At 40.3% G+C, this 26,183-nt stretch overlaps 1 protein-coding gene across 1 annotated transcript in view; it reads right to left on the reverse strand.

Moving 5' to 3' along the window:
• Nucleotides 1-2,388: 2,388 nt before the first annotated feature.
• LOC135465645 (sterol regulatory element-binding protein cleavage-activating protein-like) overlaps nucleotides 2,389-26,183 on the reverse strand; it is a 29,826-nt gene continuing 6,031 nt past the window's right edge. Inside the window, 21 exon segments of the mRNA XM_064742929.1 lie at nucleotides 2,389-4,891; nucleotides 6,684-6,746; nucleotides 7,293-7,505; nucleotides 8,218-8,298; nucleotides 8,553-8,713; nucleotides 10,926-11,032; nucleotides 11,593-11,678; nucleotides 12,420-12,553; nucleotides 13,342-13,679; nucleotides 14,044-14,159; nucleotides 15,023-15,467; nucleotides 16,041-16,402; nucleotides 16,529-16,597; nucleotides 16,600-16,830; nucleotides 17,608-17,706; nucleotides 20,095-20,189; nucleotides 21,991-22,103; nucleotides 22,735-22,861; nucleotides 23,632-23,813; nucleotides 24,860-24,974; nucleotides 25,274-25,353. Of these exon segments, the coding sequence (XP_064598999.1) occupies nucleotides 4,670-4,891; nucleotides 6,684-6,746; nucleotides 7,293-7,505; nucleotides 8,218-8,298; nucleotides 8,553-8,713; nucleotides 10,926-11,032; nucleotides 11,593-11,678; nucleotides 12,420-12,553; nucleotides 13,342-13,679; nucleotides 14,044-14,159; nucleotides 15,023-15,467; nucleotides 16,041-16,402; nucleotides 16,529-16,597; nucleotides 16,600-16,830; nucleotides 17,608-17,706; nucleotides 20,095-20,189; nucleotides 21,991-22,103; nucleotides 22,735-22,861; nucleotides 23,632-23,813; nucleotides 24,860-24,974; nucleotides 25,274-25,353 (3,439 nt within the window). The 3' untranslated portion in view covers nucleotides 2,389-4,669.

Below are 26,183 nucleotides of genomic sequence, written 5' to 3' on the forward strand. Positions count from 1 at the left end.
TGTCCTGCTCAATCCAAGCCCAATGTCGAGCGTATCCACGCTCATCAGGAATTCAAACTTGCCTGGGGTACGCCGGGACAACAAGGGCTCATCCAATCAATGAACACGTTAGTTCTGAGAATTGTTATTGACCACGGTGAGTCTCCTTCAAAAGGAACTCACACTCGGAGCAAATCAATTCTACTTCTTCACTGATTGGAAACCTTGTGTTGTTTAGGTAAGTATCCAGGGGCAAGTTGTAACAATGTTAACAGTCCATATGAATAGCGAGCTTACTACCATTGTAACACTACCTTAAGAATGTATGTGAATGTATGATTATAAAGAATGTTATGTAAATGAATATATGTACATGTGCGTTATCTTGATTATAAGAAATGTTCACATATATAAATAATAAAAGAATTCTACTTCGTCACTGATTGGAAACCTTGTGTTGTTTAGTATTTCCAGACCATTGTGAGAACCAATGAAGAATTAAAGGAACGACATAAATTGTCTCATAACACTATATTCCCTAATCATAACTAAATGGGTAAAAACATGAATTATTGCCTTTCAGTGAATATCACGTACTTGATCCTGAGTTCAAAAAAGTTAGTTAAAGTTGCGGCGCGCTTTATACATTTTAGAAACTTTCTTACCAATTTCGAATGGTAATACGTTGACAGATGAGGCTGTTATTTGTGAAAGGTAATTATTTGGGATAGTATAAAATGACAGCAAAAATTCAATTGGATTCGCGCTGATCGATTTTCGCGAACAATCTTTGGTATAGCCGCTTTAAAGAATCCTAATTTTGATCAAATCAAGGGACTCGTATTGAAGGAAGGACACAGACAATGCTGCTTCACTGAACAGACGTGCTCAAGACAACATGATGATCAGTTCTTGGCCACAGTGTGAATTTAATATCTGTCTAGATTAGTCTTTTGTTATTTATTTTATTCTAGTTAGTAGTATAAAAGGGGCCGAACGTGTTGTATTGTGGAGGCATTTGTTGAGGCATTTGCATATCGTTCGAGTCCGCGCTGCACAACGCATGAGCGAGCGTGGTGCGCGACGTCACGCGTGGCGAGGATGGGTGACGGCGTGGTCTTAGCGCCTGAATTTCGTTGACATCCGCGCTGCGCAACAACCAATGAGCGAGGAGCGTGATGCATGACGGATCAATGAACGATGCAGTCGTGTCGTTGAGCCCGCGCTCAGAGCGAGCGCAGCTTCCTCAGCTCCTTTGCCTCCAAACGGAACTATGGGTGACCATGCGGGCTTGTAGAGCGTGACGTCACGCACGAGGCACGTTCAGAGTTGAATTTTGTTGACGTCCAAGCTGCACAACCCATGAGCAGGGCGTGTGACAAACCATGCTCCGCAACCCACGCGGGCGAGGGGCGGGAGGCGCGCTTAAAGCAAGGCGCGTGATGTCTGTCAGTTTTTTGTGTACATATTTATGTTTTTATTGGATTATTATGTTAGACGCCACACTCCAGGACATATATATGGGTGGAGGAAACAGATTGCGAGGGGTAAACCACTAATGTCCTTTCCTATGGCGAGTTGACGAAGGAAATCATGGTGCCCACAGTAAACCTTCATCATCATCCAGGTACATGTATACAGGTATGAGACAAACCTCCGAACTGCAAGCCACAGCTCAAACAGCGAGAGCTGGAGTAGGTCCTGCCATCTCTTTGGTCAGCAGACGATCGGCTGAGGTGAGAACAAAGTTTTCGGCCCTGGGATCACGAAGCCATCTTAGACTCAGCTTAAAATTCCAAATTACGTTAAAATCATATGCAACAAGGTCAAAATACTGCTTGACAACGTACATTCTGAGTATGTTATTGTACAACAAATTTCAGCTAAATAATGTAAAGGAACAAACCAAATTTGATGATTGAAATTGCATCACGTGACCTGTTAAAAATGTTAGGCAACTATTTTAGATCACATTTGCTATAACTTGTCAATTGAAAACAGTTTTACAATGTTATTTAAAGGAGATGAAGAAAAAAGGGGCTGAATGTTTTTGAACTAAACAAATTCCTGAAGGAAACATGTCTTTTTGTGCCTCTGGAACATGGTGAGAGAGGCGATCCTTAAATTAATTGTCAACAAAAGTTGCCTAACTTTTGGACAAGTTACATGATACAGTCTGTACTGTTTTCGCCTTCAGTGACAAAGAGTGCCGATTCAAAACTGTTCCATTTGGAACTTTCTCTTCGCTCTTGCATGCAATTGAGAGATTCTGACCACATCACTGTCATGTCTGGAATTATTTTGCAAGAAAACACACAATTGCTCTTCAATGGAATAATAAACACCTGACATCTGAAGTTGAGAAAATAAACAAATATTTTAATATTTTCCAACTTTTCCAACTGAATATTATTGGTGAATAGTTTAGGCAATTGGGAAATACACAGCTACACCAGTAATTGTAAACTGTAGTCTTGATGTGATATGCTGTGCTAGCCTGGACAAGTGTGGGGAGACAGAGCTGGAGAGTTGTGTATGTTACACAGTACATCAGTGTATCTACTTGTGTTCAAGTACAGGTACTTTTAACCTTAATGTTACAGACAAATGCAGATAAATTTGCATTTCTATTTACAGACATTCGGAGGTACATTTGCTATGGTGTTATAGACAAATGAAGATGTTTCATTTCTCATCCTGTAACAGACAATTGAGGGCACATAAACTTTCTTCCTTATTAAGAAAGCTAGCATATTTAAAGCATTAAAATAGGATGGACAAAAAAATAAATAAAAATAAAATAGGCAGGTTACAAAATCACATGATCTGGGAATAATAAATAAACGCAAGCTTAAAGCCTGTTGATCACATGTATCTTCTATTTTCAGTATCTAAACCAATTAAACTTTTCAATGTGATGCTTTTTTCCTTCGGACAGACAATCTGCACCCTCACAATCCACTAATTCAACAAATGTATCATATTGTCCTGACAGGTAATAGGTAACAGGTCATGAGGTTCAAAGCAACACAAATCACACTCAATATACAATATACAAAGAATACAAACTTTCCTAAAATGAGTAACAAATTTGTATGAATGACTCCTGCTCTCTTATATACACCCTCCCAGTCCCTAAATAAGGATCAAATTCACATGAATGAGTTTTAATCTGTCACATATGCTCCCAGCAATGGCAGCATCTATTTATTTATTTACTTATTTATTCGATTGGAGTCTTATGCTATACTGAAGATTATTTCACTTGTACTACAGCCAGAATTATAGAGCAGAAAAGCAGGCAGAACCTGGGCAGAACCCGGGCCAAACCCAGCACCATCTGCAAGTTGCTGACAATCGTGGTAACATCAGGTTCCAAAGATCATGCTGGTTTTCGCTTTAATACAATTTTAAACATTACAGAGCTATCACTATATCTAATTAACAGTATGTGTGGAGTGTAAACATACGAAAACTCCAGTACATGCTTATGTACACATTGATGAGAATGATCATAAACAATAACATTATATGGCTGTACTTTGTACACAACAACTTACTCATAAATATATAAATTATATAAAAGCATACTTTAAAACTTACTGCTGCAATAACTCCAATATGAACAGTTACAGCAATGTGTGTGGTACCAAACTTTTCATTGTGGCAATGAGTAAAAAAAAAAAAACACTGCTTGATTCAGGTGGATGTCAAAATCTCTAACATCTCAAAAATATCACACTTCGTTCCTGAAATATACATAAATCAATAGTACAGCATTTTGGCCCGTGTCACAGAAGTGTTGACTGACTTATAGAGTGCGTTACTGACGTGATTCAAAATAACAGATAAAGAATCAGCAATTCAACCTTTTCAACCATCTCTGTAGCCAATATTTTGAAACACTCTGAGAGAACTATGAGTGTAGAGCAATAATTTGCAGTTTTATGAAGCTTGTCACAAACAAATTTTGTGTCACTTTAAAAACAATTGAATGCATAAATTCCACTGGGAAAACAAATTTTGTGTCACTTTAAAAACAATTGAATGCATAAATTCCACTGAAGAAAGTGCTTTACCGGTTGAAAAGGTTGAAGATTTACAGCATATGAATACCTGGCTTTAATTTTTGTGTGGATTTCTTACACTGATGTCACTGAAGCCAAATGCTTTAACTCTATGGTTGGCTTTATGGGCCACATTAGTATTTACTGACCGTCTTTCTCTCCTGGGAAAACATTCTGGAGATGGAACTTCATTTGTGCAACGTACACCAGTATAATATGAGCTTTTCTTCTATCAAAAAAAAAATTTTTTTCGTCAAGAAAAAGATAATGACCTCACTGGCTAATCCATAAAGCATACAATAGACTTCTAACATTTAAATGCATTCAACTGTGAGTAAAAAAAAAAAAAATTAGAAAAAAATTAGAAAACCCATATATAAATGTACATGTAGTTTTCAGAGGATTGTTTGCACAGATTTCCCAGTTTCATTTTTGGGGTCTCTTCCAATTAATTAAGGCTCTACCTGAGGTGATTTAAATATTGTATTACCTTAGGAAACCTGCAACTGGTACAATGAAACACAATATGACATCAGAGAATAAAGACATACCCAGACATGTACATTTACACACATGGGGACATTACATAATGGTGACAGATGGACTGGTGTGGATAAATACTGTTACTGTGCTGTTTTTTCTAACACTGTGGGAAACTGGATGACATGGATTTGGCTGCCGTAGTCACAAATGACACAGGTGTTGCTAACAGCTGAGGTATTGCCGACAACAGGGGAGGTGCCAATGACCTTAAGGAAGTTGACAGAGTAAGGTCGCCCCGGGGAGCCGATGTTTACCTTCTTCACCATCTCACCTGTAGTGACATCCCATAGACAGACACAACCCTGTCAAGAACACAGTTAACAGTAGATATGTGTAAAGAGTTTATAGGGGTAGGAGCCACAATGGCCTGACCTCAGTGATAAACCAACAACTGCCATCAGGAATTTTCCAGGGTCTTCATAAAAATACAATTTATTTATTTGATTGGTGTTTTATGTAGTACTCAAGAATATTTCACTTGTACAAAGGTTGCCAACATTATGGTGAGAGGAAACTGGACAGTGTTTTGGGGTAACCCACTACTATCCGCAGGTTGCTGGAAGACCTTCCTATGCTGAAGGATCTTCCTATGTATAACCCGAAAAGAAGCCCAACAGCCTTCTTCTTTAGGGGTACAATGAAAGACAAGGTTGTTTCAGCTCAGCTATCAGCGGCAAAGTGGAGTGTGATTAGATACTTATTATTACAAAAAGAGCTATTGGTGACTGTGCTTCATAGACCAAGCTCACTATTGTAGTCATCCTGATTCATATCTAATGCCAACTTATAAAAAGAGCTATTGGTGACTGTGCTTCATAGACCAAGCTCACTATTGTAGTCATCCTGATTCATATCTGATGCCAACTTATAAAAAGAGCTATTGGTGACTGTACTTCATAGACCAAGCTCACTATTGTAGTCATCCTGATTCATATCTAATGCCAACTTATAAAAAGAGCTATTGGTGACTGTGCTTCATAGACCAAGCTCACTATTGCAGTCATCCTGATTCATATCTAATGCCAACTTATAAAAAGAGCTATTGGTGACTGTGCTTCATAGACCAAGCTCACTATTGCAGTCATCCTGATTCATATCTAATGCCAACTTATAAAAAGAGCTATTGGTGACTGTGCTTCATAGACCAAGCTCACTATTGCAGTCATCCTGATTCATATCTAATGCCAACTTATAAAAAGAGCTATTGGTGACTGTGCTTCATAGACCAAGCTCACTATTGCAGTCATCCTGATTCATATCTGATGCCAACTTATAAAAAGAGCTATTGGTGACTGTGCTTCATAGACCAAGCTCACTATTGCAGTCATCCTGATTCATATCTAATGCCAACTTATAAAAAGAGCTATTGGTGACTGTGCTTCATAGACCAAGCTCACTATTGTAGTCATCCTGATTCATATCTAATGCCAACTTATAAAAAGAGCTATTGGTGACTGTGCTTCATAGACCAAGCTCACTATTGTAGTCATCCCGATTCATCTCTAATGCCAACTTATAAAAAGAGCTATTGGTGACTGTGCTTCATAGACCAAGCTCACTATTGTAGTCATCCTGATTCATATCTAATGCCAACTTATAAAAAGAGCTATTGGTGACTGTGCTTCATAGACCAAGCTCACTATTGTAGTCATCCCGATTCATCTCTAATGCCAACTTATAAAAAGAGCTATTGGTGACTGTGCTTCATAGACCAAGCTCACTATTGTAGTCATCCTGATTCATATCTAATGCCAACTTATAAAAAGAGCTATTGGTGACTGTGCTTCATAGACCAAGCTCACTATTGTAGTCATCCCGATTCATATCTAATGCCAACTTATAAAAAGAGCTATTGGTAACTATGCTCCATAGACCAAGCTCACTATTGCAGTCATCCTGATTCATATCTAATGGCAACTTATAAAAATTCCCGAACTTAAATTACAGATGAATGGGTATCGCAATAATCAGATAGTAAATATACCCTTAAAATGACAAATAAATAGCTTAATTACTGAACATTTACTATCGTTGTCTTATGTCTATGTGTCATGATAACGCTCTAGTATTACAGGTGTAATTCATCCAGCTTACCTGACCTCCTGTCACTAGTTTGTTAGGGAACAGCATTGCTAAGCTTGTGAATCCATAGAGATCCTGAAAACATTAGAATAATAAAACATGCCATTTTTTAAATTCAGGTGAATCTATATGTGTTCACAGAGAAGAGGACTGGTATAAATGACTTGACATATTATCACCATGTATCACCTTTAATCAGTGTACTAAAACAATTCATAGATCCGCAAAGGTTGCCCCAAATACACCATGAGGGAACTGTTCATACTTTCTCTGAAAACATTTTATTTAGGCCTTGTGTATGGCATACTCAAGGATTTTTACCTTATGAAATGGCCGTCAGATTTAAGGGGGAAAAAGAGAAAAACTTCCAGACATAAAGCTGCAGCTGAAACAGCAAGAGCTGGATTTCAACCTGCAAAGGTCAAAGGTCTGATAGTCACTGCAAGCCAGTGCTTCAACCATTTGATCCAAAGAGGAACCTGTAATATTTATATATTTATTTCATTGTGTAATCCCATAATGAAGAATTTTTCACTTTATGGGTGGAAAAGATAGATGTGTCCGCAATAAACCACTGACCTAAGTTACCCCTAGTAATAAAGCCTTGTCACTTGTACTCACATTATGAATGGTGTGGATGAGCTGGCCATGATTCCTCTCCCAGATACACAGGATGTCGTCCTGGTCAGAGCTGATGACAAACTGGTCAGTAGCGGTCAGCAGGGTGACCACACTGCCCAATCCCCTCATCTTGTGGACACACGCCCCTGCCACCAGGTCCCATAAGCGTACTGTCCCGTCCGCGGAGCCGCTAGCTGCGGCATAGGGATGACTCTATGAACAGCAAACATGTACAGTAAAAGAGCACACATATACACTAGCTACATAACTACTCTGGTGAAAAATTATAGAAGGAATACATGTCCATTTAATTCATTCATTTATTTATGTCATTGCTGTTTTCACTTACACAATGTCATTTTTACGCATTGAGGAAACCGATGTCACTAAACCACTGATCTTTGGCAAATTACTGATGAACTTTCCCATATGTGACATACAAATATGGACATGATATTCGTGAACTTTTGGTTGTGTAAACAACTGAAAGACAAGCATCTCTCAAAACCACTCTGCCACTACCCACTTACGATCTTGCTCATGGAGACTTGATATCATACAGCTTCGGAAGGGCTTCCTTAATTGTCTTTCTGGATTCTACTGCTGGCACATGGCTGTCATCTGACATCATCCATCCTGCTATGATGCTATGATGAAATAATAATGTACCCCGGCAGGTGAGATGTCTTACCTTATCTAGACGCAGAGTTGTTATACTACCCATATGACCATGGAGGGTATACAGACAGGCACAGTCTTATACCTGGTACACCTGTGAAAATGTACCCCGGCAGGTGAGATGTCTTACCTTATCTAGATGCAGAGCTGTTACACTACCCATATGACCATGGAGGGTATACAGACAGGCACAGTCTTACACATGGTACACCTGTGAAAATGTACCCCGGCAGGTGAGATGTCTTACCTTATCTAGATGCAGAGCTGTTACACTACCCATATGACCATGGAGGGTATACAGACAAGCACAGTCTTCTACACGGAACACCTGTCCAAAAGAAGATTACATACACATTAAATAATCAAGGCAATAAACATTACTGGATTTCTTCAATCCTGTCTGATATCGTACTTTTTCTGAAAACAGACGCAGGGAATCTCAACAAGCTTCCACGTCCCAGGCTGTTCAAAGCTAAACATATTAATGGCTGAGCACCCATATGTACATCACTGGAAAGTGTATGAGCAAATTTCCATTCATTTCTTAATCAAATTGGTTCAAATGACAGAGACTATGTTTACCTTGAGTGTGTGATCTGAGCTAGCAGACACCACACGACCTCCCACACTTTGGAGGGAGTTGATGGGCTGCTGGTGAGCAGGTACTCTCTCTATTAGGTTATAATGGATGATTTCCTCCCAGTGTTTTGAGGAGGGGAAGGCATCAGCTTGTCTCACGTGACCTGAAATCAAGAATTGATTCCCAAAATACAATATAGATTTCTAGATATACTATTCTTGAAATATGCTGGTTTTCGAGTTTTAACTCTTCTTTTTCTTTTCTCACTTAATGTTCTCACTATCCTATCAAAAACCCCAACTGCCTTGTATTTTCACCTTGTTCTCCCCACGATATGGCTGATATTGCCGATGTGGCGTTAAGCCATAATCATTCATTCATTCGTTCATTCTAAATACAAGAGAGAAAAAAAAATTGTCAGTTGATGCCAAAGTCAATATTTTATTTGCATGTACAACTGTTTTTTGACAATGCATCATGACAATCAACATGTATGGTCAACACAATGTACATTGGTAAAAGCTTTCTCAAGTGATTGTCCATCCTAGGCCAAGTTTAACTATCAAAGAAAAAAAAAGCTCATTAAGGATGGTCATACTGTTTTATGCACATATATGAAGACCAACACCAGCCGTCCTCTTAGTGACATCAAAACCAGAGTCAAAGTTTATAGGCTATCAGTCAAAAAGTTCAGGTTATTGTCTTGAAGAAGTTTAATGACCGAGAAAAACAGATGGTGGCCTTGGTGACCGTTTTGTTTCAGGTACCTGGGTGAAAACCCATTGCAGTCATTATCTCAGAGATACAATCTCACTTCCCATGACTGTTGTCATGTAGGCATGACTGCTCTAATTAGGGTCTACACAAAATTCAAACAACAGATTCAGAGAATGCAGGTAGCTCACCTGACTGAGCATTTCTTAAAACTGCATAATGTTCAAGTCATGTAATACGTTTGAATACTGACCTCTAAACCAAAATAAAGTAGAACGGTTAACATCGTCATACAGATATTATTCTCTAATTAGACAGTGCTAAATCTTGCCTTTAAATCAACAAGAAAGGCCAAAATTATTATGCTGTCACAACTGTGATTATGGATTACAGAGTAGTGAATTCCTATTTTATGTTGGTAGAGCGTCCGCTTCGGGACTGGTAGATCCAGGATCAATCCGTGATCGAGTCACACCTAAGACTTTAAGAGAGGAAGTTGTAACTTCCTTGCTTGGCGTTCAGGATGAAGGGGATAGTGCAACGACTGGTTGGCCCCTATCAGTATAATGGCTCGGGCGGGGCGGCTTACTTGCCTTCGGTAAGTCATCTCAGTGAAGCAGCAGTAAATAAAAGAGCGGTGGAAATTCGTCCTGCAACAAGGTGGCACATTACACGTACATGCACCCTAATGATTCCATCGTCGTCACATGACTGAAAAATTGTTGAATACGACGTTAAACCCCAAGCACTCACTCACTCACTCCTATTTTATGGAGTAAATCATTGCAGTGGTAAAAAGATACTGTGGGGAGTTTGTGCACAAATTTACCGCAGAGGTCTTGGGTATGCAAATTGCAAACGACATTTGGCAATCCATGGACAATGAGAGACAACAGCAACCGTGTGAATGGCTGGAAGGAAGTGTTGAGCTATGAGGTAAAAAACGTCCTGGTCTTTGATAGGCAATTCACTACCAATGATTGGCTATCTGCATACATGTACTATGGATGGCCACTTCAACCCTATGATTGGCCAAAAACTTTAACCAAATTGGACACAGTCTCTGCCATGGACAGCAACTGACCCCTGCTCTCACTGTATCTCTAAAAAGCTAAAATGGCAAAACCCGTCATCACGTTGGCTAACACCTCTCTCTTATTCTGTGAACCTCTGTGAAACTTATTCTGTAATAAAATCATAGAGTAAGATAAAAATGACATACCCCTAAAACAGTGCATATGTGTTAATCTATACGTTCGCTTTACATCACTGCCATCACCAGCAAATTCTGAACAACGCCAAGGTCTCTGGGATCAAGGCGATGAGGGAGAAAGTGACATCAGAGAACAACAATAACCAGTTTAAAGTTTGTTTTCTATTTCTACTTAATACACATGCCTTCTCTTTGTCTGAAGTAAGCATGACATAATTCTAACGGTCACCTGGAACAATTCTATTGATGAACGCTAATCACCAGTGGTAATGCTAAGCCTAAACAATCTCATCTGCACAGCACAGGCTTCAAAGGTCAAGCTCGTCTAGTGGTGGCAGTGATGTACAGTGAGCTTAGAGAACGGCACATGGGCTGTAAACAATAAGGCAAAATGTAATAACTCCTAGCTTTATTTCAGGTTTTTATGCACTCAGATAATCTCTATTACCTCTGTTGTGTAATGCTGCTACCTGCTGAGTGTGAGATTTGGTTGGATTCTGAAAGGTTTCCAGCTCCAAGAAATCAATTTCTCCGTTCAACCTGGCTGCTGTCACCCTGAAAACAAAGCAATGGCCATGAAATATCCCTATAAACAGTGATTTGAGAACTTTCTTTGATACAAAACTTGTACTACATTAGGAGTAACATATTATTTGTAATTTAGGAAATCTGCATGCAAGTCTATCTTTCAAAACAAAAAAAATATATAAAAGGATGCTCGACATGATAATGCTGAAATATTGCCGACATGGTATTAAACCAAACTCATTCACTTTATTAAAGGATGCCACTGTTTAGCGAGAAATTAAAGCACCAATATAGCTACATGTACAAGTATAGCTCTCCTCTTGCTTTCAAGCTTTTTGATTTATTTATTTATTCATTTGACTGGTGTTTTAAGCCACTTTCAATGACTTTCATGTTCTGTCCAGACTCCTAGAGCAGAATATGAGTAATATGACTCTGTCTTGCAGGTGAACTAAAACTCAAAAGTAACATTCACTATGTAACAAGTGCTGTTTTTCACTTGGTTCAAATAGATTTGTCTTATTGAGCGCCTACTCCCAACCCTCTCACCCACCTGTGCCCCCCCCCCCCTCCCCGAGCATTCTCACCTGTTGCCATTAACACAGATACAAGTGACACCATCCTTACAGTCATCATACAGGTATCTCAGCACACCTGTCAGGCTATCCCAAAACTGTCCACAGAGAAAAACATTATTAGTCACACAATCAACATAATGATGATTTATTTATTTCACTGGTGTTTAATGCCGAATCTTTCATGTGTATTATAGCAGTCATAGTTTAAGGGTGGTGGAAACTGGAGTGCCCAGAGGAGACCACCATCTTTAGTCATGTGTCTGACAAACTCCCTGAGCCAGGTAGAAGCCAATCAGTTGTGGCAAGAATATGTTTATCAGTTTACAACTCTTATCTGATTTTTTTTTTATTTGCTCGACAGGGGGCTTACATCATCCTCAAAAATATTTTCACCCTTACTGCAATAGTGACTTTCATGTCAGATGTTGCATAAATATTGATATTCTGAGGATTTTATCTACTAATACAGCAAGGCTACAATATAGGCAAATTGCCCTCAAGTGGCAATGTCATGGGTCACTTGAACATCACCCTATTGTCATAATGACCCAACTTTAAAGTTACGTACAGGAACGTTACCCAATTGTTTTTATTTACTTATTTCACCAGACTCAAACAATATTTCAATCAGGGGAGATTTGTTAATTTTTTTAATTATTTATTTCACTGGTTTCAAGAATATGTCACTTATACGACAGCTGCCGACATTATGGCAAGAGGAAACTGAGCAGCGCAAGGAGGTAAAGCAATGTCCATCTGCAGGTTGATGGAAGACCTTCCCACGTACAACCTCAGATGAAGTCAGCATGTAACCAGAGCAGAAGTGTAGCGCTAACCTCAATCCTGCCATTGCCACACCCACAAATGATAATGTTGTCCTGACAGGCCATGCACCAGACTGCAGGAGTCAGCCAGTCATCCCCACCACGCTCATTTCCCGGGGCTGGGTCGTAGGTTCCCATAGCACTCCCTGAAAAGCAAAAGCCAACATCTGATCAAGTCCCACAAAAACAACATAGATTCCTTGGAAGTATTAACAGTGCTGTATGAATGACATACAATCTCCATTATAGTTTTCATAAACACTCTCGACTTAATGGCAGCATCTTCATTTTTCAGATAGTTTGCTAAAACAAAAAATATCAAAAAAAAAAAAGCAAGTCTTTGACAACAAAATTATACCTAACTAATGAGTCAGAGTATTAAAGCACATACATATAAGTCGTCCAAATCGAAAGTCCCATTTCTCTTGGCATAATACAAAGTTTGTGGACGAAACAACTCAACAGATTCAGGATCTCTGAATTTAACTCAAAGGAATAACATCAACATGTACAGGTACGTCTCTTGGGGCCTCCGTGGCTCAGTTTGTTAGCGCACTAGCACAGCATAACAACCCAGGAGTCTCTCACCAATGCGGTCGCTGTGAGTTCAAGTCCAGCTCATGCTGGCTTCCTCTCCAGTCGTAAGTGGGAAGGTCTGGCAGCAACCTGTGGATGGTCGTGGGTTTCCCCCGGGCTCTGCCCGGTTTCCTCCCACCATAATGCTGGCCGCCGTCGTATAAGTGAAATATTCTTGAGTACAGCGTAAAACACCAGTCAATGGTACAGGTGATCAGAAACATAATGTCAACAAAGGTTGACTAACATTTTTCACAAGTCACATGACAAAGTAAGACTGTTTTTACCTTTAATGACAGAAGAGTTTGAACTCGAAACTCTCCTATTACAAACCACATCATTCTGAACCTCAACACACCTGTGCTCCAGCTGCGGTTACGTCCCTCGTCGTCAGGTCTATCCGCACCCATGCTCTCTGACATGCCCGTCAAGCGTCTGCGCGAAGTCACGTCACATCTCTCCATGTCCTTGTCCTGTTGGCTACTCACGAACAAGTTTGAGCCCGTGAAGGACAGAGAGTATTCAGGTGACCACGGCGTGTCAGCCAAGACACCGCCTCTGAAGGAACTGGCTCCTGGGGGACCTGCGTGTAGCTTCCTAGTGAAATCGTCTTCATGAAACTCAGCGTACAAGTCTGCATCACTGTCCTCCACATTGCGGCCCACACATGGTTTACGCTTCATGGGTGGAGTCACACTGCCATGGCAACAGAAACATATTACTGTCTGACACATACAACTGTATAAACAGCCTAAACACACCTAAAGGGCTAATTTTTTTTTAACACCAAAGCAGGGTTTGAATTTCTCAGATCAACCGTTAAATATCTTAATAAGCATGATAAGCCATTCAAATTGTTACAAACGCAATTTGTCATGGATCTGTTGTCACAGCTGTCATGCTTGGGACAAAATTAGAATACACCACACCACAATTTCCTGCTTTGGTCACAATAATACACAATATTACAGTATTTCAGCTCAACGAAAGCTACCTCTACAATACTTTACTGTTCATGGTTAACTTTTCGATTTCAAAACCGTTGGCTTTGTGGACATACCCTTGTCTCTGTATGTGTGTGAGACATTCACCAGAATTGGAGTCCCACACCCTCAGTTGTCCTCCCAGACAACAGCTGACTATCAAGGGGCCATCTGTAGCTAAACACTCAATGTCCTGCAAATGTGAAGGTGACTGAATGAAGCTATTATTTCACTGAGAGGCTCCGACTGTGCGCCTTCCATACATCCGACAATTTGATTGGGTTTTGATGGAATGATGTTTTACCACAGTACTGAAGTATATTTCACTTTCATGATGGTGGCGAGTTTCACTGGTCGGCGGAAACTAGGCAGCCTGGAGAAAACCATCAGCTTTTGGCAAGTAACTGACAAACTTTCTGACATGTTATACACAGATTTTCATTGTTAAAATGAGCTCAATATACATGCCAGTTTGGTTGAAGGATATTGATTTTAACAGAATTCATGACAATAATCCCATCTAATATTAGCACTGTGTAGCACTTATTGTCACAGCTGGAAAATTCCTATTCCTTTTGTGGGAATGAACCTTGAATATCTCAGGACATACAGGTCCCTCAAGATTTATAGACATGCATTTCAACTGCGTGACCTTGACCTGCTTAACTTTAAGTGTTTTGTAACACAACTCTTCTCCACTGGAACAAGCATTTTCGACTGAAGCAGGAAATTTCGGCTTTACTACACACAAAGGGCAAATGTAGCTAAAAAAAGAGAGATTTGGTACACAGCTCAATTCTGTAAAGGGCTATTTGAATCAAGGGAGATAAATCTGTGGCAGATGTAGTTACAACTATCTAACCATTACAAAGTTTTAAACTGACATAAGGTATTTGGTTGTCCAAAATGATGATCTATATGTAAGTGATTTCTGTTCGGTTTCACTGCTTTTCTATTTCACCTTGACAATGGAGAGCAAGCAAATGTCTGATTACATAGTGCACATCATGCTTCTTACAGTCATCAGAGTACATAAGATTTTGTGGGACTACCTACCAAAGCATGGCCCTTGAGGATCAAGGGGAGAGAATCCTTGATCTGCCGGAAGTACTTTCCCTTCACCCTTTTGGCTTTCTTAGACCAGGAGCTGCGCCACTTGTCGTAGTTCCTTGAGCAGCAGCACTTATAGAGAATAACGAGGAAGTAGACAAGGAGGAGAAGGCTGAGGATAGCAAGGACGACCGTGATTGTGAACTCCTTCAGACTCTGAGGGTAGAACAACTTCAGGCTGGGTGCAGGGCCTCCTGGCACAATAGGACGGTTCCCTGCGGATTGATTGACAGTTGACTGGCCAGGTTGTGTCTTCTCCTGGTCCCTCCTCTGAGTGCCTGTGGTGACATCACTATTGGCTTGCTCTTCTGACATGGGTGGTCGCACTTTGATGACCTCCTGGGGGCTGACTTTGATGGACAGGTGCAGGGATGGCAAAATGCTGATATGTCTGCACATAACAAAACACAATATATTTACGACATGCTATTCTGGGTTCCAAATCAACATGGGTGAGTCTTTGATATTAATGATTGCTGAATCCTTTAATTCAAGCCTACTTATGGATACTACTTGGCTTATTAATTAATTGTTGTTTAATGTCAGACATAAGAATATTTCCCTTATTTGTCGATGGTGAGTTTATCAAGGGAGCACAGGGAGTGCTCGGAGTAAACCACCAGCCTTTGACAAGTAACTAACAAATTTTTTTCTCTTACAGATAGTCACGGCAAGAGCGAGTTCAATACATATACCACTTGTGATTTGTGACTACCAAGTGACTTGTCACCAAGGCCACCAGAACAGAGGATGAGGAACCTGTAAAAGATTAGTGCAACTTCCTAAAGGTAAACATCTCAAGCCTGTAGCCTTAAACTGCTCCATAGAATTAATAACCCACGGACTCTACAGAAAGTTAGCTGGAATGTACAGCAAAAGTTTCTCTACGAGGAAAGCATCCTGTCTGGTTCAGATTGTTCTTCCAGAACTAAAAGTTTCCCCACAAGCAGTATACATTCAGTACCTTCCTGAGAGACTTATGTTGTAATATCCCAGCAGTGTCCGCCAGTGTTTGAAGGACAGATGGCGCCACAGTTCAAGGTCACTGTGTTCTGTACTCTGTTCCTCTTCTTTTGGCACACTGTGTAGGTGTTCTGCTTCATGAGGCCACTGTGCCACTGTTGGTCCCGCCCCTCCAGGCCCCACCCCTACTGGCCCTGCCCCAACTGGCCCGCCTCCTCCAGGTCCTGCCCCTTTAAGCACCGACTCCAGGCTACTGGCTGGCCCGGGTATAGGCTGCACTGTCAAACTCTCAGAGGCAGCAGCCAGTTTTTCCACCAATCCCGTCTTGTACATGATCAAGGCAATCCAAATAACTGTGCACACCTGTAAGGCAAACAGGTAACAAAATATTTGCAATGGCTGTGACATAGCAAAAGTCAATGTGAACTGACCAAGCTCCTCTTGATTTGCAGACAGTTTCTTCTTAACAAGATCATATACAAAACTTACCATAATGGCTCTTTGGAAAATCCTAGTCCGTGCCCAGAAATACAGAAATCTTAGTCGTCGAGGCAGGATGGTCGGGGAGGGAAGAAAGCCTCATCTGCCTCGGGGGAGGGCGGGGTTCCTACTAAGCTGATAGTGTCTAGCCCTGGGGCTGACTTAGAACGCTGTAGGCGGATTGGTGGATCTGGAGAGGGAGGGGTCAATCTCGTCATCACTGGGCAGCGGATGAGTGGCTCAATGGCAGGAAAAGATAACTCCTCTGAAGACATCTCCTGTTGGATGCTTTGTTTGTGAAGATCGGACAGCTACAACAAATGGCCATATATTACTCCTAAAAAAAATATTCTGCTACAAGCATTCATAGCTTTTGCAAACTTAGGAATCCTGCCACGCATTCGTAGCTGTTGCAAACTTAGGAATCCTGCCACGCATTCGTAGCTGTTGCAAACTATGAAATCCTGACTAGCATTCATAGCTTTTGGCAAACTATGAAATCCTGACTAGCATTCATAGCTTTTGCAAAGTATGGAATCCTGACTAGCAATCATAGCTTTTGCAAACTTAGGAATCCTGCCACGCATTAGTAGCTGTTGCAAACTATGAAATCCTGACTAGCATTCATAGCTTTTGGCAAACTATGAAATCCTGACTAGCATTCATAGCTTTTGCAAAGTATGGAATCCTGACTAGCATGCATAGCTTTTGCAAACTATGAAATCCTGACTAGCATTCATAGCTTTTGGCAAACTATGAAATCCTGATTAGCATTCATAGCTTTTGCAAAGTATGGAATCCTGACTCGCATTCATAGCTTTGGCAAACAATAGAATCCTGTAAACTCCATGTACTGATTTGTCTTAGACCATTATAGATCAGAAAAACAATCAAATTATTACATAATGGGCAAAAATCACTCTAAAAATAAAAAAAAATGTCCAAAAACTCACATTTAATTTAAATAGCTTCTATAACCCAGCCTAAAGGTGTAAAGAGATGAGAATTTATTTGTTTGCACAATTATGATGATTCTATCCCTATGGTGAGATACTACACGTCATACTGGACTGACTACAGAGACCTACCTCCATTCTGCGGATATCCACAGATAACACTGTAGCGAAGAAGACAATCTGCAGGAAGAAGTCTGACAGGAGTCCAACCACAGCAAACAAACAGAATTCCTGACAAAAGAGAGAGGCAAAAGTCCAACTATGACAAACAAACAGAATCCATGGAAAGTCCATGAGGACAAACAAAACAGGATTAATGGAAAAGTCCAGAAATGACAACCAACAGAATTCCTGGAAAAAGAGGCAAAAGTTCAACTGTGACAAACAAAACAAAATTCACAGAAAAGTCTACAATGACAAGAACAAACAGAACACTTGACAAAAAAAATATTTATTTGTGTCCTATCTGGCAATGATGAAGAATCATATAAAGAATTCTGCTTCAAATCACCACCAAAAAGTAATGAACTGGTGTTTTGCCCAAGGCCAAGATTCTGACAGAATTTTGTCTAAATCTGTGGTGAACTGTCTATGAACTAACAGACAGATATGGTATAGACAAGCCTTGGCAAAAAACATACCTAAATAACCATAAATTTTGTCCACGACTAACTTGCTAATTTTTCCTGATTCTGAGAGTTCTATTGTTTCAGAAAGGTTGTTTTGAAGTTTGCTTGGAACATGGGATGATATTCTACAGGAAAATTTTTTAGCACAAAAAATAATATTTTGTGACATTAATTAGCCACTAAAAAAGCACTTTTGTGGGTGAAATTTGAGGTCATTTAGGGTAACCTTCCTGGAGGCAGTAAAATGACCATGCTAATCTGACATTCTCTATGCTCGCTCTTGTTGACAAATTGCCTTCAGGTGGCTTTCAAAAAATATAAAGTGCATGTACCTGTATACTGATTGGCTGATGAAGTATTTTGATTGACAGCAACATTGGGTTAATGTGTGCTGGAGGCTGGTCAATTCAAAAACTTTGAATACTAATATATTCATCTGACTGGACAATAGTTAACACAGAGAATGCTGGTACACATAAGGCATTGTTAGCTCTGGATTAAATTCAAGTACGATAATGACAAAGGAAGCAAGAGGTACTTACTGAAAATTACAGCTGGATTCAGACTCAGAACTCACCAGTAGCTAAACCGAGAACTCACCTGTAGCTAAACCGAGAACCCACCTGTAGCTAAACCGAGAACTCACCTGTAGCTAAACCAAGAACTCACCTGTAGCTAAACTGAGAACCCACCTGTAGTTAAACCAAGAACTCACCTGTAGCTAAACAGAGAACCCACCTGTAGCTAAACCGAGAACTCACCTGTAGCTACACCGAGAACTCACCTGTAGCTAAACCAAAAACCCACCTGTAGCTAGACGGAGAACTCACCTGTAGCTAAACCAAGAACGCACCTGTAGCTAAACCGAGAACCCACCTGTAGCTAAACCGAGAACTCATCTGTAGCTAAACCGAGAACCCACCTGTAGCTAAACCAAGAACCCACCTGTAGCTAAACCGAGAACTCACCTGTAGCTAAACCAAAAACCCACCTGTAGCTAGACCGAGAACTCACCTGTAGCTAGACCGAGAACGCACCTGTAGCTAAACCAAGAACCCACCTGTAGCTAAACAGAGAACCCACCTGTAGCTAAACCAAAAACCCACCAGTAGCTAGACCGAGAACTCACCTGTAGCTAAACCAATAACGCACCTGTAGCTAAACCAAGAACCCACCTGTAGCTAAACTGAGAACTCACCTGTAGCTAAACCGAGAACGCACCTGTAGCTAAACCAAGAACCCACCTGTAGCTAAACCGAGAACCCACCTGTAGCTAAACCGAGAACTCATCTGTAGCTAAACCGAGAACTCATCTGGAGCTAAACCGAGAACTCACCTGTAGCTAAACCGAGAACTCATCTGTAGCTAAACCGAGAACCCACCTGTAGCTAGACCGAGAACTCACCTGTAGCTAAACCGAGAACCTACCTGTAGCTAAACCAAGAACTCACCTGTATGACAGGAACAAAGGCTAAGAAGCAGACAGTATAATGAGTAGCTCAGCCACCAGGTGATGGATCAGATATAGAAGCTGCCTGTAGCTAGACACAGAACTCACCTGTATGACAGGAACAAAGGTGAAAAAGCCGACAAGGATAATGAGCAGCTCAGCCACCAGGCGAGGGATCAGATATACAAGTTACCTGTAGCCAGACACAGAACTCACCTGTATGGCAGGAACAAAGGTGAAAAAGCCGACAAGGATAATGAGCAGCTCAGCCACCAGGTGATGGATCAGATATAGAAGTTACCTGTAGCCAGACACAGAACTCACCTGTATGGCAGGAACAAAGGTGAAAAAGCCGACAAGGACAATGAGCAGCTCAGCCACCAGGTGATGGATCAGATATACAAGTTACCTGTAGCCAGACACAGAACTCACTTGTATGACAGGAACAAAGGTGAAAAAGGCAACAAGGATAATGAGTAGCTCAGCCACCAGGTGATGGATCAGATATAGAAGTTACCTGAAGCTAGACACAGAACTCACCTGTATGGCAGGAACAAAGGTGAAAAAGCCGACAAGGATAATGAGCAGCTCAGCCACCAGGTTCTTGGTTATGGACCAGCCTTCCTTACTCAGGCCTGCAACATTGTAACCACCGTTAAGGAATTAGAAAAGCCAATCATACAGCATACAGGTAGCTGTTTGATGTGTCAGAGATTCATACACATAGATTTTACAAACCGATATTTGGTTCATAAAATAAACTCAACTTTGGCGTTGGAAACTGAATATTTTCCACCAAAAAATTTTAATGACAGAAATAACTACACAATTTAGTTGCTATAAACTGAATGTTGAAAATAAACATAAGAAAACTGCATTCATAGATCCATCCATTCTAAAACAAGTTAACATTTCTCAGGTGATTCATACAGCAAGCAAGTACATGTAGCTGTTTGATTTATCTATTCATCTACTTGACTGGTGTTTTATGCCATACTTAAGAATAAGTAGCTATTACCATTGCACACATGTTGTTTGTACATGTCGTATGTGGATAAACTTGGAACAAAGGAAGGTAGATCGACGGTCAAGTTTGACCACCAAAGGGTAATCAGTGCATGAGGACCTCATAATATGTGAATTTTTATCAAATCAGTCAAGTAGTTTTAGGTTTGCTTTTTATGCTGTACTTAACAATTTCTTTGTCATATGATTTATTTATTTATTTGATTGGTGCTTTACGCCGTACTCAAGAATATTTCACTTATACGACGGCGGCCAGCATTATGCTGGGTGGAAACCGGGCACAGCCCGGGGGAAACCCACGACCATCCGCAGGTTGCTAGCAGACCTTCCCACTTACGGCCGGAGAGGAAGCCAGCATGAGCTGGACTTGAACTCACAACGACCGCATCGGTGAGAGGCTCCTGGGTCATTACGCTGCGCTAGCGCGCTAACCGACTGAGCCACGGAGGCCCCTTTCTTTGTCATATGATGATGAGGAGTCATTATGTATATGTACATATGCTGTGTCATCTTGTGGACGCGCGAGTCTATGTCGTCAAAGTGCTGCTGTCACTGGACTATCATGCCAAAGACACCAGGCATGACACCCCACCCAGTCACACTACACCAACATTACTGATGTCTTTGATATGACCTGACCCGGACAAGATGTATTCAGGTCTCGAGAAACCCTTAAAGGCAAAGAAAACACTGAACTGAAGTGCGTATCAAATGAAATACCATTAAACTACGAAAGTAGTTCCATTTTTTTTTTTCAGCATTTTTCAAAAGGTGTAAAATTGTTTTAAAGTGTCAGAATCTACAATGCTGTGTAGTGACCAAGAGGGTATCAATGATGTCATATCCATATTTTTTCCCTGAAATAGTTCGTTTCAAGGTCCATTCAGTAAGTGCATTCATAGATCTACATGTATATGCATTTACAACGATGACACCAAGCGGTGTATGTCTGTTGAGTGGCAAAGACCTAATTTGACGTCACTGGTCCCAATATAGTCAGATAAGGTATCTGTAAAATCCAAAGTAGAATCCAAATGCATATTTCTGGGTGGAAAAAATTAAAAAAAAAAAACAAAAAAACACCAACTATTTTTGTAGACAGTTTTTCATATGCTTTCATCTTACATACACTTCATGTTAGTGTTTTCTATGCCTTAAACAAGTCTTGTTGCAAACTTTCATTCAAATATGATAAATCATTCTGCAGATATTGAATTGAACAGAAGTGTGCCCCATGTAGGCCAGTACCAAAACAAAATGTCTTGCTCCGTTCAGTACAGGTTGGTGGGGAGGTGGGAATGCGTGGATGGGGATTTGGGAATGGGTGGGGTGGGGTGTATGTAAATACTATAAATAAATTAATATTAACAAAATAAATATGTAATTCTGTCCCTTCTCTGGGTTCCCTACCTTGGGCCACCCTGTACTTGACATCCAGGTGGACTGGGGTAGAGACCACGGACTTGGTCAGCACTAACACATTCTCCAGGCCTATAATCATCACCAGATAGGGGAAAATCTCACTGAAATTAAACGTCATCAGGTTGTGATTTTTTTTTTCCATGCAAAATCAGAAAAGTGCTTTTCTTTCTTGATTTTTTAAAAATATTTGATTGGTGTTTTATGCCGTACTCAAGAATATTTCACTTATACGACTGTGGCCAGCACTATGGTGGGGGAGGGAGGATTTCTGTTTTCAAACATTCTACAGACAACAGACAACATTGCAATCATTCAAAATGTGAATAACTGTAAAATCAGAGTGTCAATTCGTACATAACTGAGTGAAAGACTTCATATCATTTCCCAAAATTATAGAAGCAGAGTTTGACTGAGTCAGCAGTACACGGGTTGAGAATAGTGTTTGTTCAGACCTGCGACAAGTCATTATGGGGGGGGGGGAGGGGCATTCTTTAAATATAAGCTTCAGAAAGATCCTATAGAATAGATCATACCTGTAACATTTCCCTGATTTAGAGGTGTTACTGAAATGAATTCACAGAGAAAGTTGCCACCTAACATCAGGCAATTGTTGTGGAGAAAGTTGTAGAGAAAGAGATTGGGCCTTCCCAGGTGAAGACTTATCATACATGTAGGTTTGAAAGAAATTCCCTACTCAATTTCTGTAACCAACTGAATAACCAACTGTCTTACCCTCCATTGAGCGTGGGTGTCAGGCCAAACAGTGTACAGATGCTGACAGACATGAGCAGCGAGGCAATCAGTGTAGCCACAGCACTGATAGCTAGACCCCACTTGGACTTCACCATCTCTATCTTACCTGAAACAGGTAACACCACAGGTCAAAAGCAACAACAACAGCAACGTGTTCTCTGCATTCCCCTTTGTCACTTACAAGTGTGAAAATCGTTCAATGAAACATTTCACTTTACACATTCATTCATTAAGAGTGACAGAGTACTACTTTAGTGTATTTTACTATTATACTCAAAACATACATGTACCCACAGACAGATAACACACTCATAACTCATAACATACTCTCAGACAGATAACATGGTCATACTCACAACAGACAGCCTACATGTACCCACAGACAGATAACATACTCACAACCTGCATGTACTCTCAGACAGATAACATGGTCATACTCACAATAGACGTGTACTCACAGACGGATAACATACTCACAACCTGTATGTACTCACAGACAGATAACATGGTCATACTCACAAGAGACGTGTACTCACAGACAGATAACATGGTTGTACCCACAGCCTGCATGTACCCACAGACAGATAACATACTCACAACCTGCATGTACTCACAGACAGATAACATGGTCATACCCACAGCCTACATGTACTCACAGACAGATAACATACTCACAGCTAATAATGTACTCACAGACAGATAACATACTCACAGCTATTAATGTACTCACAGACAGATAACATACTCACAGCTAATAATGTACTCACAGACAGATAACATACTCACGGCCTACATGTACTCACAGAAAGATAACATACTCACGGCCTACATGTACTCACAGACAGATAACATACTCACAGCTAATAATGTACTCACAGACAGAGAAGTAGATGTAAAGAAGGAGGACAAAGTAGATGACCAGCAAGGGAGTGTACTCCACAAAGTAGTTAATGTCCTTGTAGTGGATGTGGACTAGGTGCTGGATGTCCGTGTTATTGACCGTGTCAGAGGTCAATGGGAACAGCTTCTCCAGCTTCTCACGCAATGACCGGGTAAACCTGTCACAAATACAGTCGGTCATACTTAATTAGTGTGTGTCTCAAATTACAGAGATGGTAGACAGGCTGTTTTAGGGTGCTGGGTCCAGTTGTTTGAAGGTGTACTAACCAATATTGGTAGTGAGTTGTATTTTCCTTTTTAAATCTTAGCCGAACTCAACAGCCAGTGTAGTTGTCTAAAGTCAAAGTAGAACAGCAGCAGTTTTAGTTCATGTTAATATATTGTTACACAATGTTTTTTTTTTAGTCTAAGTACAAAATTGACGCCTTGACATAGGTTAAATCTGGATTCTCTAAAGATGTTCCACAATCACTATTGTGATATACATTCAAAAAATAGTATCAATAGATTCTCAAAGTTTACCACAGGTCTACAGTCTGATATTTTCAACAACGAACACTTATATATGTATATACATTTAAAATGGCAGTCATTTTTATGGATGTATGAAACCAGGTGTTCGCGGTAAACCACTAACCCTTGGGAAGTGACTGACAAACTTTTCCAGGCATGAAGTCCATTTTGAGCATAATACAATACAATATTCAACGCTGAAAGACAAGTATTTTCAAGAACTGATCCCAAGAAAAATTATCTTTCAAGGTCTTGAAAATCTTGAATGAGAACAACCTTGAGCAGAAGACCAGTGGGAACCCTTAATGAAACTACCTTCTTGATAAATTAAGATGTGAAGTATACAAAGCCAATGTGCTCTTGTCAATTACAATGATCCAGGGATAAGAGAAACTATTGCAATGACCAACCTGGACAATCATTTATTTATTTATTTGATTGGTGTTTTACACCCTACTCAAGAATATTGCACTTATACGACGGCGACCAGCATTATGGTGGGTGGAAACTGGGCACAGGTGACAAACCTTCCCACGTATGGCCGAAGAGGAAGCCAGCATGAGCTGGACTTGAACTCACAGCGACTGCATACAGGGGCAATCATGACAAACAAAGTGATGGAAATTAGAGTTACATAGAGTGTACTTCAGTTAACTTGCCATCACGCATCTGGTTGAAAACTTGATCTCACCTCTCACTGAAGTTCCTATACATTATTGTGAAGGCGAATGTGATGGTACGTCTTCGATTTCTCAAAAAGTATCCAGACATGCCCGTTTTCTTCCATGGGACACCAATCAGTAAGTCTAAAATGACCATTCAAGTTCACAAGGTGAGTTTACATTAATTCTCATTTCTTACGTTACAACTTCTTTTTTACAGATACGCATATTTCAGGATACGTACACGTGCAATTTAGTAAACAAAATTTTCTCCGTACATCCAAAAAAATTAATAAATACCAACTAGTCAAAAAACTTTTTGTCAAGATCACATAGAGTTCCGATGTGGCAACTGTCGAACCCAGATGAGTGACACAGCCAGCTATCTCATTCTGTCGAATACTGTGCCCCAAGAGAACCCCTAGGTATGATCTGATACGTACCTTGCAATGTCGGAGAGGTTTCCAGAGGTTGGCCATAAGCAGTCTTAATTGTCTTCACTTCTGAGGAATCCAAAATGAACCTGACAATGGAAAAAGAGTCAATCAGGAGGTTAGCCACACAATGCATCAATCAAAAGCCTACTAGTGGTTCATATGTAGTGAGTACATCAGATAAATGCTGGGTGACTCTTATACCAAAGTGAGCTAGAAGCATGTCAGAAGTCTTCTATGTGAGCATTAGAAGAGAGCTAAAGGAATGTCAGAAGCCTGCTACAAGTGTGCTGTTGGCGAGCTAGTGACATGTCAGAAGTCTGCCACGAGAACTTTAGAAAAGAGCTAAAGGAATATGAGAAGCCTACAAAAGTTCTGATGGTGAGCTAGTGGCATGTCAGAAGTCTGCTACAAGAGTGTTGGTGGTGTGTTAGTGGGATGTCAGAAGTCTGCTACAAGTGTGTTGGTGGTGTGTTAGTGGCATGTCAGAAGTCTGCTACAAGTGTGTTGGTAGTGTGTTAGTGGCATGTCAGGGCGGTGTACAATCTACCATATTGGATATGAATGTAAAAAAGACAATCTACACAAAAGAACGGATAATCTATGGGTGTAGATCAACATCAGAAATGTCACAAAAGACATTACATGTACTACAACCATATGAAAAAATTTCGTGTTTGTTTTTTTTTTCGTATGGCACCAAGAATAGGACCAATTTTAGCCAATGCCATGTACTGTGATTCTTCAGCCTTTTCACATCTTTCCAAAGAGTTTATTAAAGCATATTCTGAAGGCATTATTCTGTGTAGACTATTAAATTTATACTTTTTGTCAAGCCCTTAAATTGGCCAATCCAACCAAAGAAGTTTTGTCTCCAAATATTAAAAATACGCATAAATTCCACAGAAAGTTGTTCTTT

Source organism: Liolophura sinensis, chromosome 5 (assembly GCF_032854445.1).
Source record: "Liolophura sinensis isolate JHLJ2023 chromosome 5, CUHK_Ljap_v2, whole genome shotgun sequence".
Taxonomy (NCBI): domain Eukaryota; kingdom Metazoa; phylum Mollusca; class Polyplacophora; order Chitonida; family Chitonidae; genus Liolophura; species Liolophura sinensis.